We start from the raw sequence: 14,650 nt of genomic DNA on the forward strand, positions 1-14,650 counted from the left end.
AATGAGTATTTCATCTGAATGCTAAACTATGATTAATCTTAATCTTTAGTTTACTAAAGAAACCTATAATTTGAACTGGAATTAAGACTAAGCTCAAGATGTCTCAATTCAGATATACCCTGCAATAAGTTACAACTATTTAACTAGGAAGAAACTTGTCCCACAAGTGTGCCCAATAACTGATGAATACCAATGTACCAACTTAACTAAAGTCTTTTCTTACTGTAGTCCAAGTTGAAGAGCTTCCACATTCTTGGATTTTTCCATGACTTTCAAAGTATTTGCAATAATTGAGACAGATCGATCATTGAATTCATTGACACGTTCCTATTAAAAAATTCAAAATTCATTTTAGAATGAATAAATGGAAAGATAAAATTATAGGCCCAAGGAAAAATTAACAAAGCAAATTCTACTATTTATTTAATTATTAAATTCATCTGCTGCCTATCTCGCCATGGGACTACTCTAGGCAGTTTAAAATAATAAAAAGGAAGAAAATAAAAAAAAAATGAAACAGAACACAAGACTACATCAATATGATAACAAAAGGATGGATGGGCAGAGAGCAGAGAGTAAGGGGGGGAAGTGAATTCTGCCATCAATCCAGCAATCCACCTCCAACGTGGAACTCTTCTGTATGGTGCCCAGGCCAACTGGCACCAGGCTTCAGGCTCTCTGTGGAATGATAGGAGGGGGGGAGCAGATCTTAGTGGGTAAAATGTTTCAAAGGGCAGGCCCTGCAGCACAGAGGGCTCTTCATCTGGATCCCAACAGAGTTCTTTGTCCAACGGGATCTGAAGTAGCCCCTCTCTGCTAGCACACGTAAGATGGGCTTGTCCTAATGAGCCACAATGTACACGTAAGATGGGCTTGTCCAAAGAGCCACAATGTACAGTACCACATTTGTAAGTGCTTTATTAATTGTACAGTGAGCATTCTCAGTTTTTCTAACGTTAAAAAAGAACACATGTTCTACCGCATAACCCTGCTCAATATAGGGCTCCATGCAGTATGCTGCTAGCATAAAGGCGTTTCCATTTCTTTTCTAGCTATAAACCAGAGAGCTGGGAGTGGAATCAGGGTTCGGGCTGTTCTGCAGAAAAGCCATACAGGGAAAGGGATAATGTCAATGGAGCTAATAAAAGTGGCAATTCCAACTGTGTTCTCATTGCTGCTAACCATTCCAACCTGGCTATACTTCAATAAATCAGTTCCCATTTTCCCTGACTCTTTGAACCCAAATGAAACCATTACTCACTACAAATAACAGAAATGACTTAAAGCAATACCGTAAATTATTGAGAACCTAAGAGGGAGGGTTGGGATAATAATCACACTGTAGATCAATTTAAATGACTTTACATAGTTCATTTGAATTCTATTAATGTCAATGAGACTACTTTAAAAATAAGATTGCCAATACTTTTTTCTTTTCTCTTTGTCTTAACAATTAGAACATGTAAACATTATCCTAAATATTTTGTTTCTGGATAGTCAGTCAAATATGGCCTAATTAGTATTAGTCATAACAGTTATAAAGTAGTAACCGTCCACACTTGTGAATCAGATACAGAAGAAATACATAGCCAGTCCAGGAAATTTAACCCCAGAGTAATAGGGTAAGCCAACTTTTGTTAAGGTCCCTATTTCCTCAGTGATAATCTGTTTTGGGTTGCATTGTAGGCAGGCTGAAACAAGTAATAGATAAGGCCGGAGCCAAACAAGAAGTAAGGAATAGGACAGAGAATTCTTTCCAGTCTAAACAAATCTCTTGCATACAGCTCATTTTGAAACTGGTCTAAAGAAGGCATGTTATTCCCAATTATCTTCAGTTAACAAATTGCCCACTCATGTGCTACAGAGAAGTTCAAACATGCTAAATTATCACCCATGCTTACATGTCCCAGCTAACCAAATCAGCTGTTCTTCCACATAAAAACTCTTGGGCACCTGCAATGAATGATTGCTAGAGTCCAAGTAAAAGGGTTCTGCCATTTTTGTTGTCTATTAGCTGCCATAAAGACATCAAAACAAAAGAAAGCTCCTTCAACTCTTTCATATCTTTTTATCCATCCACATACATGGTGTTTTTGTTCTAGGGCTGCCCTAAAATTCAACCTTTTTCTGGGACATTCTTTAAAAATACCATTTCTAGTCTAGATTTAGTTTAGATGCCAGACCTAATAGTTTCTGGAAGACTCCTGGGTACAAACTAGGCCCAATTCTGATTGACTAAGTGTTGCATCTGGCCAGTGATGCATATCAGTTTGGAAATAAGTCCTAAATTCAGTTCTATTTTCAAATAAAGGAGTATAGACTAAATCGTAAATCAATAGTAGCTTTTTCAATGCATAGATAATGAAACTGAATGTCTTAGGTTAGTTTTTTTAAAGACAAAAGATTATATATGAAGTCTAGAGACATACTAAATAATAAATTTTAACTTTTTAAGCCAGAAGTGTTCCTTATTTTAAAACATCCTTAAATTTTGTCTAGATTGTTTTTTGCTTACCTGGCAAGTCCTCAGTAATGTCTGAACTAACAAGGTATTTTGTGGAACTCCTAATTTTACCACAGAAAGTAGTGTGTGTGCCAAATCATTGCTATCTATGTACTTTGCATTATCCATCGTATACTGACAGAGCTGTCGAAACTGAGGATGTTCAAGCATCATCTTTGTCTCATCATATTTCTGATTCTTAAGTGTATTTTTTTTAAGCATCCACATAGTTGAAAAACAGTTACTGATATACTTTGAAGAGACTTGACTTCTTGCAGCAATGTCTAGTACATCACAAGGAGATACACATTTTTGAAGGTCACTGAAAAATTGCTGGGAAATGTCAAATTCATCCCTTTCTTCAATGGTATTTCTAACTTCCTCTGAGGAGTTCAACTGAACTGGTTTCAAGTTCTGCTCATGGTCAAGATCATTAGTTATTTTCTGCTCACTTGAATCACTGCTCCCAACATAAACAAAAGTTTTTTGAGAATTAATTGAAATAGAAGAATGAAGCCAGCAAGAAGGAACGTACAATGGACACTGAATACTTTGTGCAGAATTTTTATGTCCACTAATCCCAAATGCAGTTGCTTTGATTTCTTTTCTAGAAAAAGATCTCCCAGCATTGTGACATGCCTGTAGCCTTCTTATTGATCTTATAAAATATTCCAGTTTCCTGTTCATCTTGCTGTTTCTTTACAATATCTTGTCTGGAAAAACTTATTTGACCCTAAAGAAGAAAATCAGAATGCAGCTGTTTAACATAACATTAAGTGAATTCATTAACCAGTACATGAAGTCAATTGCAATCAGTTTAAGGTGGTGTTTTGTTTTGTTTTGCTGCAAGTAATACAGTCATCTGTTTTCCAAATGAAGTGCTAACCTAACTAAATTTAAAATAATAATGAGAGGGCTGAGTACTGCAAGACTGAGCCAACCAAATGAGACAAAACTGTGAACCCTTAAATTTAGTACAGTATTCAGGCTGGCTTTCAGAATTTGTACTTTCACCTAAGTAAATGCGACTGCAAACTCTGAAAGCTATTCATGGCTTGGCCTCTAAATGTTGAGTTTTGTCTCAGTTGGGAAATTTCTTGAATAAACTGTTGTAGAAATAAAGAAAATGAAGCTGTTTTCTTGCTCGGATATTTTTTTTTTTAATCTACTAGATCTCATAAGTTAATTTTAAAATAAAGGTTAGTAGTCTTTTTTAAAAAAAATCACATTTTAATTAACTCCTCTAGTTTTGTACATTTACAGGCCCATGTAAGAATTACACTAGCAAGTAAATGTGTTCATTTCTTCGAAAACTGGAAGCTTCCCAAGAGGCATTCCACTTCTTTCTTCTGCTTTTGGCTGCACGCAAGGAAAGCAGCAAAAGTCTTTCTTTCTTTCCCCCAAACTCTGCCAGAAATCAGTCTTTGGGACCCTGCAAGGCATCCTGCACCAAGAGGCTGCGCCAGCACAAGTCTCACAAAGACTCATTTCTGGTGGAGTTTGGGGGAGAGAAAGAAAGACTTTTGCTGCTCCTGCTGCTTTTCTTGCATGAAGCCAAAAGTCTCTCTCCCCCTGAGAATGGAACTGGACATGGTATCCTGTGATTCCAAATAAAGAATGATCGATTGGTAGGAAAACGGGGTGGGGAATTTTCCTGCAGACTTTTTTTGGGGTTTTCCCAGGGTCTCTGGTCCGTGGGATTTAAAATTATGAGTTTGGTGGTCCCTCAGGTCCAAAAGGTTGGCGACCCCTGGTCTCCAAGACTAAGCTTCAGAGTTCATAGCCAGAAAATAAGGCTATGAAGATCGAGGAATATAAGCTAAGGGACCAACAGAAGCAACGTCACTCTCTACTTACTGAATTCTCAGCTGTCTGTTCAAATATATAGAAACCACTGTGAAATACACGCAACTTTTCCAGGGCTGAGAATTTGCACTAAGGACAGAGAAAAGGACAAGGCGCCTTTGCCACGCCGCCGCCTTCCTTGTTCTCAAACCCCTTGTTCCTCCTCGCTCTTTGTTTCCCGCTTGACTCTCGTTGTTTGAGCTTCACCGTGCCAGACTGTCCAGCGCCCAATTCCACTTACTTGCCTCACCGCGCGAGACTGTCGAAACCAAGAAGCCGGGTGACGTAAATTCACACGCGACGCGACTGGAAGATTCCTTTCTTGAGGTACGGTTCCCTGAAGTGGACAAAATAAGTCAGTTTCCGAGGCCCCACGGCTTCGTCTTGCGTCGGACTGTGCGCGCCTAGTTGCTAAGCGACCCTCCGCAGCGCCTCAGATTAGCGGGTTTCTGGCCGCGGCTCTTGGTCGATGGCGAAGTTCGTGCTGGCAGGTGAAGAGGAGATCTCCTACATGGCGACTCTTAGTCACCCCACCCCCCCGCCGTTGGTTGGGGATGATTAAATACTTTTGGGCTAAACTGACGTCGCCTTTTCTTCCTTGAATTCCTGTTGATTTCATGTTTCTTTGTAGATCGCCCAGACTGATGGGGCGGCTTGCGGATACTATAAATAAGTATCTGCAACACAGACAGTGCAAGGCGAAAAAGTAATTCGAGTAATTGTTATCTAGGACAAAGTAATCCCCCCCCCCCCTTCCATTCAGTCGTGTTCGACTCTCAGAGACTGCCTAGAGTCCCTGCAGCTTTCTTGGCAAGATTTCGGAAGTGGTTTGCCATTGCCTCCTTTCTAGGGCTGAGAGAGAGAGAGAGAGAGAGCGACTGGCCCAAAGTCATCCAGTTGGTTTTTGCCTAAGGTGGTACTAGAACTCAGTCTCCTGGTTTCTATATTGATGCCTTAATCACTGTACCAAACTGACTCTTTTATTTTTCACTGTATTTATAAGCCTCCAATAGGCTTGTCAAATTGCAAAGGTAAAACCCAAATCCATAAATAATGCAAAGCAAAAGTAATTGACTTGGGGTTCTACCTAAGATAAAGTAATTTACCAAGAGAATGTAATTTAAGCAAACCAAATTCAGGGGTTCAGGTTAAAATCTACTTTGGGTTTTGGTGGTAGCATTCCAGGTTGTATGAACCAGCTATTGAAATGATTCAGTCTGTTGCAGATTATTCAGTAAATCTTGATTAAACAAATCATGGCTTAACAGTATGGACCCAGCGATATCTGCTGGGTCAGAAACATTGTACAATATTTAGGCCTGCTAAACCTGGGCAGCACAATCCATTCAACTGCTACGGGTAGATAGTAGCAAAAGGAGACATAAACTTTTAAATATTTGTTTCCAATCTTCTGAATTTTTTGCTGCTTAAATACAGTAGGAGCAATTACATAAACTAACTTTAGCCTGTTTTCTGGCTTGTTTTCAGTGTCTTCTAATCAACCAAGGGCTGCAAAATCAAACTAATTCTATCAATTGACTGAGTGCTATTTTACAAATTATTTCAATAAAATCTACAATAAAGTTATGTATGAATATTGTGTCTGTGAAATAATGTGTTGTTGATGTAGTTTGATCATCATTACACTCTGATGTTCTTTAATTTTTAATATCAAATTACTTCAACATTACCATGGCTCTACTTTGGTCAAGGTTTCGGATTAGGATGAGGAAGACCCAAGTTCTGATCTACCCTCAGCTAGAAGTTTCTCATGACTTTGGATCAGTCCTTCTCCTTCAGCCTAACATCTCCCATTGGGTGGTTACTATGGGGAAAAATAGGAAGAAGCAAGGAAAAAAAGGAAGAAGCTACATACTGCCTTGGGCTCTTGAATGAAAGCTGGTATATACAGTAAATCCAATTAAAAAATCACATGTTTATAAATGTGTACAATTCTTATTAACTACTTAATTTCCAGGTAGAGCAGATTGCCCCTACTATGCTAAGGCAGAACTCCTAGCTGACTATCTGTGGAAAAATTTGCCGAACTTCAGGATACACAAGATTGTTCAACATCCTGACAACTGGGAGGTAACATTATTTCAGTCTGGTTTGCTAGTGAAGAGATTATCTACTTTTTAAATCTATTAATCATTGGAAGTATCTTTACAGGTAGCAGAAGAGAGAAATTGGATAAATGTACAGTACATAAAAATAGTTATATGGAAACAATGATGAAGAAAGCTAATGAACTCTGCTAACCTTTGAGTTTGATTATTTGTAACATATCAAATATATGATGGTTTAGGAGCATAAATAAAGTTTGGGAAATCTACAATAGCTTTTTATGGCTTTAATAATTGATGGATAAAAGTGACGTTGATGATACACCAAAGCTTCATCTATTTTGCTTCAGTTTAAACTGAGATAAATTAAGATTGTTGTTTCTTTAGAAAAAATGGCAGAATCCATATTCATAGATTCTGTTCAGAAATATATTCTTAACTCTAGCCTCTTGTTCTGTATGAATAGAAAATGGATAATTGTAGGAAATGTAAAGATGATTATTTCAACAAGGCTGTTAAAGCCATTTATGGATTTGTACATATTAGCATTGCATGTTATGCTTAATTTGAGGGCATTTATCTTTAGAAGTGGCTTCAGGAGATCTGTAATGAGAATGGCTGGAAACACAAACGCTCCCCAATTATTTGGAGAGAACTGTTGGACCGTGGTGGAAAGGGCCTTCTTCTAGGAGGATTCAATGAATTTCTAGAACATGCTCAGGTAAAAATTTGCATTTTGATTTGTTGCATATTGATTTTTTTGCTAGCTTCTTTTCCTTTCTCATCAATCTGTTTCTATTTGTTTTCAGACTGACCAAATTTCAGTATATGGTATGTTTAACCACACAATGCTTCAGTCAGTTTAATTAAAACTGTTAGGGAATTAGTGAATGGGAATTTAAATATATCAGTAAAATATCTGAATCTCATTGAAGGACATTTGAAACATAATATAAAAAAGGGATAGAATTGTTAAAGTAAATGGAAAAGGATAGTAAACAGGAAGTTATTTGAAGATTAATGAATCAATTTTGGTAATCAGCAAAATATTTGTAGCAAGTATATAATTGTAAAACTTTATTCACTAGATAAAATAATTCTAAAGAAACTTACCATTCACAAAGATAATTGGTGGTGGAACCCTATATACTGTTAATCTAAACTAATGGGTGATATGTAGTAGATTAGCAAGAGTTTTTGTTTCCCATTTACTTAAAAATAGGAATAAAAGAATATAAAGATGTTGAAATGAAGAAAATTGAGTACAATGATGACTGGATTTTGAGGAAGTAAACTGCCAATATGGTTGGTGGTAGCAGCTAACCTTGATCAATCTTGAAAAGCTATGCAGAATTAGGACTTGAAAGGAAAACCATCAGAAAATCCAAGAGCTGTAGATTAAACTGGGAAGAAAACAAAACACGTCTGTATTTCCCTTGGTAAAACTGTATGCATGTTGATGGAGTCACTAGATTTTTTGTGGGAACTCTGAAGTGAGTTCAAATCTGGGTTTAAAACAAATCCATAGATCAAGAAATGCTTGTTAAACTCCAAGAATATGTCTTTGCTCTTGACTCTGTAAGGATCTGGCAAAAATAAAATCTGACAAAATATGCTTCCCATGTCATGTTATTTTACTATTAACGTATAAACTGTTCTTCTTGGACACCTAATGTCATAATTTAAATTGTTCTTCCTATTCTGTTATTATTACTATTTCTATATTTTTGTAATCAAATGTGTTTTAGTCTTCAGAATTTGAGATAAATTATATTTATTGATGAACCTTTTTGATCTTCAGCAATATTATAACATCACATCAGATATGATGACTGAAGAGATGTTACTAATAGCTAATGAGAACTTGCAGACTTGCATAGAAATTGAAGCAGAAGAGAAAGAACTAAAAAGTCTTATCAACCCCTTGCACATTTGGCTTAATAGGTGAGAAGATGAAAAAGAAACAGCAGAGTCTGAAAAACTTTAATTCATTTTTTTAATATAGCAGTTACTGAGTCATATTTGCTGAACTGGAAGCACTTATACCAGTGAGAGCATTCTTTTGTTGTGATTTTAAGACTGCCAAATTGGCATTCAAGAATTTGGATAATTCCTCTTTAGTGTCCAACTGCAGATTGTGACTGTCCGTTAGCTATGGGAAAACAGCAGAATGGTTGTTGCCATCTATCTGACCATGATGCTTAGTTGGCTCAAAATAGGAATCTGTAAATTTTTGCTAACTCCAGGATGTGTTATTGCTATTGAATTGATTTTCTTTTGTTCCATTATTTTTCTGTAATTAAAGAAAATGGGGAAATTCCTAGATATTTATCATTATGTTTCTTACATGTTTATATATACCCTGCTAAGGCAAATATACATTCAACTATGCTATGCTAAACCCATATATGCAAATGTTTGGTGGAGGGGTTAATTTTTGTCAGATCATATAATTGGATTTGGTTACTATCAAAAAGCTAAGCTTGGTTTGCATTTGGATGGAAAATAACCAGGAAATCTAGATTTTAGGCTATGGATTAGAATGGCAAATTCAAAAAAATTGCTGGAAGAAGGCAATGCTAGCCATTTCCATATTGTTATCAAGAAAACTACATGAAAGCTTGGTTTTATTTGAAAGATTGGATAAAAATCTCCCCAGTTATCTTTCAAAATTTCTCTTTAAAAAGGGAGGGAAGTCTCTGCCAGTGCCAGTGTAGTTGTTTTCCTCAGAATTAGTTCACCTCCATTCCAGATGCTTATGGTAATATGGACTAAACCAGAAGAGCAGCAGCACATGGGGTATTAGCTGTATAATATGCAGTTATCCTTTCAATATATACATAGACATGCAGGCATGCTTGCATATTGTGAGGGATTTGATTGATTAAGGAGGCTTTGGTCTCCCTTTCTTGTCACTTGCTTTGCAAAATTTCACCACTACCATCAACCTGCCCACAATGAACTGAAAAATAAATTCTGTGGATACCAAATGCTTCAGAACTAATGGTTTTCCTTATTGCTTTTTTCTTAATCAGAGCATGCAGTCCTGCCTGTTATCATCTGATCCCATTATTAATTAATGGAGAAATATTTGGAATGGAAACTGAGATAAGCCTTCATTTGTTTGACAGAAGTATTTTCAAAGACATTCTTTGGGGTATTGTTATGGAGACTCAAGATTTAGCATCCTCAGTCCTTCGTAGTGTCACTTTACATACTGAACTGGAGGACATTTTCCTTGATGCTGATATTATCATTTTGTTCGATGACATCCTACAGGAAACAATCCCAACACTCGAACACTGTATCCACCAAGTGACTAATCAATGTAAAACATATGGCCCTTTGATAGAGCAGAATGCCAAAAGCAATGTCAAAATTATTGTGATGGGAAAAACCTTTACCAACCTTAAGTCATTAATGCTTATGACATATGCGCCCTCTATAAATCCTAGAAATATTATCACTCTAGCCATGCTATTGGAAAGTGAAGCCAAAACTATGGTAGCAAGAAAAATACAAATGCACCCAGCAGGTATGTAACAGATTGATGCTTAATCATTGAATTAGTTGGGACTGTTTTTGTCTCATGTTTAAAAGTGTAACAAAGACAAACTATAAATGAAAATTAAAGCGTATGTAGAAGTCCAGAGAGATGACCTGGGAGAAAGAGCCTAGAGGCCATTAGGTAAACACTAGGGGCAAAAGAAACATGTTAAATCTGGAGAGCCAGAAGAGTGTTAGGAAGAGACCTAAACTATTTTCACCTGGTCCTCTCCTGTTGACTCTCTGGGTATAAGAGGGAGAAAGGGAAAATTGGGAAGACTTGCAATGTTAATGTCACCCTTCCTGGACAGACAGATCAGGAAAGAGATTCCACAAGAAGATTAGAGTCATACTTCATTGAGATAGTCTATAACAAAATCTTGATAATCGGTCCATGTCTCTTCCTCTTACACTCTAGGGGGATGAGAAAAAGCTAGTCTGAGTTTGTTTGTAAAACCCCTCTTCATATTCCCAGGAAAATTGGAGTCAGGGCCATGGGAATGAAGTGCAGATTTGTTGCTCTCCTCCTAGGTCATCCTTTATTCTCTCTAAAGGCATATGGAAGGATCCTAATTCATAAGGTGATAAATGGATTCTAGGTACTAATAGTATGATTTCACAAGGCTATACATTTTGAGGGATTGAATATACACAGAAGACAAGTTGTTCAATATTGTGCATGAATGTAAAGGAATTCTGGTGCATTAGGGAAGAGAATGTGAAGGAGTCAAATAAAAGCCACACAACTGATAGCTGTTATTTATGCTGGTGACCCTGTTGATTACGTGGCACCTCCAAATTAGAAGAACTATATGGTGGGGAACAATTACTAGGACCATTATTGACTGCTTATGGGTTTGAGGCATTTTAGTGCCAAATAGGGTGCTGGAATAGGTTAATCTTTTGTCTTGTTAGTTTGTTCTTTAAATTTTCCATTGTTGTCTTCAACAGGAATAAAAAACCTCATTGTTTGGGGGAACATCAGTGGCAATAGCTTCGTTGATCTGAGTAAAACAGAGCTATATAGATATGACAGTGCCATCTGGGGCCCACCAAGTTTTTTTCGTCCTTTGTTGGATGTGCTATTTGATCGGTATTCTTTCTGATTTTGTTTTAAAATTGGTATTATGCAGTTCTTGAAACATCATAGAAACAGAAAATATATAAAATGTTTGTGCCATATAATTGCTTCAGTCCTTAACCTATTTCACATTCCTTTAGTCTCTTTAAAAAAATTTTTTTTGGCTCTTTGTTGCAGTCTGAAAAGAAAAGCAGCATTTAATTGAAGGATTTGAAAAATGAGATAATAAAGAATTATGTGCTGTGGAACTGCCAGCCTTTGGCTGTAATAAAGTATATCTGCCTATGCACTATTGTCTTTAAGAAATACTGTATATGTCTGAGTCTTTTCAGAATTATCTTTAGATTTCCTACATTTAATTTTCCAACATTTTGTGACTAACATTAAAGTGTTAAGATTGCTGTCTGTCTAAATTTAAAATTGCATTGTAAAAATCAATATTTTTGTTTATGTTCAACACCCAACATGATTAGCAGTAAAAGTATGGAAACATTTTTTAATATTAGGCATCTTCCTATATCTTTATTTCTACCAACAGAGTTCTAGAACTCTGGGACAAATTAAAATTTCTGTGATATATTTCTTTTCCTAGATGTAATGTTGTATTATTAAAAAATGTCCTGACTGAAAACTTGGTATTTTCCTTTAAAATAAATAAGGTTATTGCATTAAAAAGTAAATAAATGGCCTACTCTGGTAATTAGCAGTTTCATAGGATACGGAATAACAAAGTTGGAAGGAGCCTTGGAGGTCTTTTAGTCCAACCCCGTGCTCAAGCAGGAAACCCTATAATATTTCAGACAAATACTTGTCCAGCTTTAATCTAATGTTCTTTTAAAGTTCTACTTCATGGGTTTTAAGACACATTTTGCCACCAAAATTGTTTCTGAATACTGTTTCCCTGAATTTTTATCTCTTACAGATATCTATATTGTACAGATACAGATATCTGTATCCAAGTAGCTTAGAAGTATAATAAAATACATGACAATAAAGTTTCTAAAGTCATAATATTTATTTAACTCCATAATACCACAATTATTGTGTCTCTGATACCAACATGACTGCCTGAATAATAATGTTTTAACAGCTTTCTAAATATAATAACAAGGTGCATTTTGTTTAAAGATAGCTGTTTCTACAGGAGGAGTGCTCCAGCACAGAAGCTTATCTCCAGGACCCCTCCTGCTCATTTAAATTTCCTGATTGACAGTCATCTTGTCAGGAGATTTTTACATTTGTTTTCTATATTATGTTTTTAAAAAGCTGTAATTTCTTGATAACAGTGAATGGATGCAAATTGAATTTGTGGCTTCACTGAGTTCACTAACTTCTTGGGGAGCTCGTGGTTTAGGAATGGCATCTGCACATACAATCGCTACTGTGCTGAGATACTGGTACCAAGGATCCCCTCCTGGAGAAATGATCTCCTTGGGAGTAATTAGTGAAGGTAAATGTCCTGAAAAGCTTTTCTGACCCACTTCTTTTGGTGTCACTAAAGCCTTTTTCATGAAAGCTGAATATTTTCAACAATGGATGCCTATAGGGGGAATCAAAAAAGTCAAGATGGCAGATATGACTGTGTTTTTAAAGCCCTGCACCTGTAAAATGCACAGCCATTTTTGATAATATTATGATAGTGATGATTTTGTGCCTTCGAGTCAGTTATGACTCCTGGAAGCTACCTAGTCTAGTTCCTGCAGTTTTCCTACCAAGGGTTTTCAAAAGTGATTTGCCATTGCCTGTTTCCTTAGGGCTGAGCATCCAACTGGCTTTGTGTCCAAGGCAGAACTAGGAGTCACAACCTCTGTAACACTAAACTGGTTTTATCCTGTGATTTTACAGGATCTACTTTAAGCATGAGCCAATTCTCTGAATCTCAATTTAGAAATCTAACTGAAATAGGAATATTAGGTGTAATCTACATGAATGTTTCTGTCTTTATACATTGTTCACCTTATTTTAGATAAAAGTAGACATATGCATCTGGCCTACATGCATATTTCATATTTGTTCAATTATATATAACTTATTTATAATATTTATTACAACAATCAGTCTGTTCCCAACACTTATAATCAGTCGTTATTTTGGAGGAGTATTGTGCGAGCAATACTCAAGCAAAGGATTTTGCTTTGCAATTTGCTTTCCTCAAGCAAAACGAGAACTTGAAATAATTTAAGAGGGTTTTTTTAATGAACAACAACTTGGTACAGTCAGAAATAATAATAATTAACTTATTATTGTTGTTATTCTTTTTAACAATCATAATGATGCTCTCTTGGTTTTTTTCCAATTCTATAGACGAATTTCTAACAATTCATGCATTAGTAAGATTTAATACAAAGTTTTATTACTGAATTAATAACATTTCTTTTGATCTGTAAAATACAATACCTTCTAGATCAGTCATGTCAAACTGGTGGCCCATGGGGCAGATGCATTATGCACAGGCCATGCCCATCCCAGCTCCACAAAGGCAAAAAATGTTGCAATACATCAAGATACATCACATGATGCGATCGAGTTTGATATCCATGTTGTAGATTATATATCTACTAGTGGCCATGTCTAGAAAACATAGATTAAACCTAGGTTATAGTGATTAGAACAGTTCTCTACTCTCTCTATCATAGTACTGAGAGTAATTCTTAGACCAGAGAGGAGTATTTATAGCTAAAAGCCAATTCTAGTCATTCTGTTTTATTTTCTTAGAATCAGAATGGAGGGATGTGCATCATATTTTTGTGATGCTCAAATGGCATAGAAAAAGTATCTATTAATTATGGATTTGTTATTTGTGTATTTTATATAGGTCAATTTGGTCTTCCTGAGGGGATTGTCTATTCGATGCCAGTAAGGTTTGAGAATGGCAGCTGGGAGATCTATACAGAAATAGAAATTAATGAAAAAACTCAATCATATCTTCTGATCCTGGCCTGTGATCTCATTCGGGTAAAATCATATGGTTTATATATATATTCATTTTATCAAATTATTCATATAAGTTGTCCTTTTAGTGTGGATAATCTAGATACTTTAGTTTGTCTACAAAGTGAACCTTATCTCAAATCGACTAAGACACAGTCGTTTAGAGTCTAGTGTCCAGTTCTTTTATATTATTAAAATTGAAATTAAAGCATTAAAATTAATTTGAAAATTATTAAATTATATTAAAATTATTTTCTAGATGGTTTTTAGTTGCTTATTGTGGACAACAGAAACAAGAATATATACATAATAGGACACGATGCATGAAATAATTGACAGAGCTTATAAATTTATTATGTGAATTCAGAAAGACAAGCTGAAGGTTTTCAAATCATCTTTGGTCAATGGCAACATGGTATATCTGTAAAATATTTCTGTGAACGTATACATTTGCAAAAATGATTAGAAAAATAATGATTACATTATTCTGTGGAAATTATAATTTCCCTTAAAATCAAATCCACTCCTATGAGATTAATAGGTTCTTAGGAGAAACACATTATTGTTATGTGTGACATGAAGCAGCTGGAAACAATAAAAAGGACACAATAAAAGAAAAGTTTTTATTAATAAAAAAATCTTCTTAATAAAGTCATTATAAGTGTTATTATAAATTGC

The 14,650-nt window shown here is 35.7% G+C and overlaps 2 protein-coding genes across 6 annotated transcripts in view; one reads left to right on the forward strand and one right to left on the reverse strand.

The window, feature by feature from the left end:
- The window catches only part of FASTKD2 (FASTK mitochondrial RNA regulator 2), a 31,316-nt gene extending 26,595 nt beyond the window's left edge, over positions 1-4,721 (reverse strand). The window contains exons 1-3 of one of the 3 annotated variants that reach the window (XM_087949466.1): positions 4,590-4,721; positions 2,516-3,236; positions 224-327 (exon numbers count right to left, since the gene is read on the reverse strand). In XM_087949466.1, the coding sequence (XP_087805592.1) occupies positions 224-327; positions 2,516-3,190 (779 nt within the window). In that variant the 5' untranslated portion in view covers positions 3,191-3,236; positions 4,590-4,721. Of the gene's footprint in view, positions 1-223; positions 328-2,515; positions 3,237-4,360 lie in introns of all 3 variants that reach the window. The other 2 variants (XM_026673191.2, XM_026673190.2) reach the window with 2 other exon arrangements.
- The window catches only part of MDH1B (malate dehydrogenase 1B), a 32,015-nt gene continuing 22,053 nt past the window's right edge, over positions 4,689-14,650 (forward strand). Inside the window, exons 1-8 of one of the 3 annotated variants that reach the window (XM_087949468.1) lie at positions 4,689-4,839; positions 6,327-6,439; positions 7,001-7,135; positions 8,216-8,358; positions 9,450-9,949; positions 10,912-11,053; positions 12,328-12,491; positions 13,857-13,996. In XM_087949468.1, the coding sequence (XP_087805594.1) occupies positions 4,818-4,839; positions 6,327-6,439; positions 7,001-7,135; positions 8,216-8,358; positions 9,450-9,949; positions 10,912-11,053; positions 12,328-12,491; positions 13,857-13,996 (1,359 nt within the window). In that variant the 5' untranslated portion in view covers positions 4,689-4,817. Of the gene's footprint in view, positions 5,262-6,326; positions 6,440-7,000; positions 7,136-8,215; positions 8,359-9,449; positions 9,950-10,911; positions 11,054-12,327; positions 12,492-13,856; positions 13,997-14,650 lie in introns of all 3 variants that reach the window. The other 2 variants (XM_026673193.2, XM_087949469.1) reach the window with 2 other exon arrangements.

Source organism: Notechis scutatus, chromosome 1 (genome assembly GCF_049901735.1).
Source record: "Notechis scutatus isolate UNSWTSFEM ecotype Mainland chromosome 1, rNotScu1.2, whole genome shotgun sequence".
Lineage (NCBI taxonomy): Eukaryota > Metazoa > Chordata > Lepidosauria > Squamata > Elapidae > Notechis > Notechis scutatus.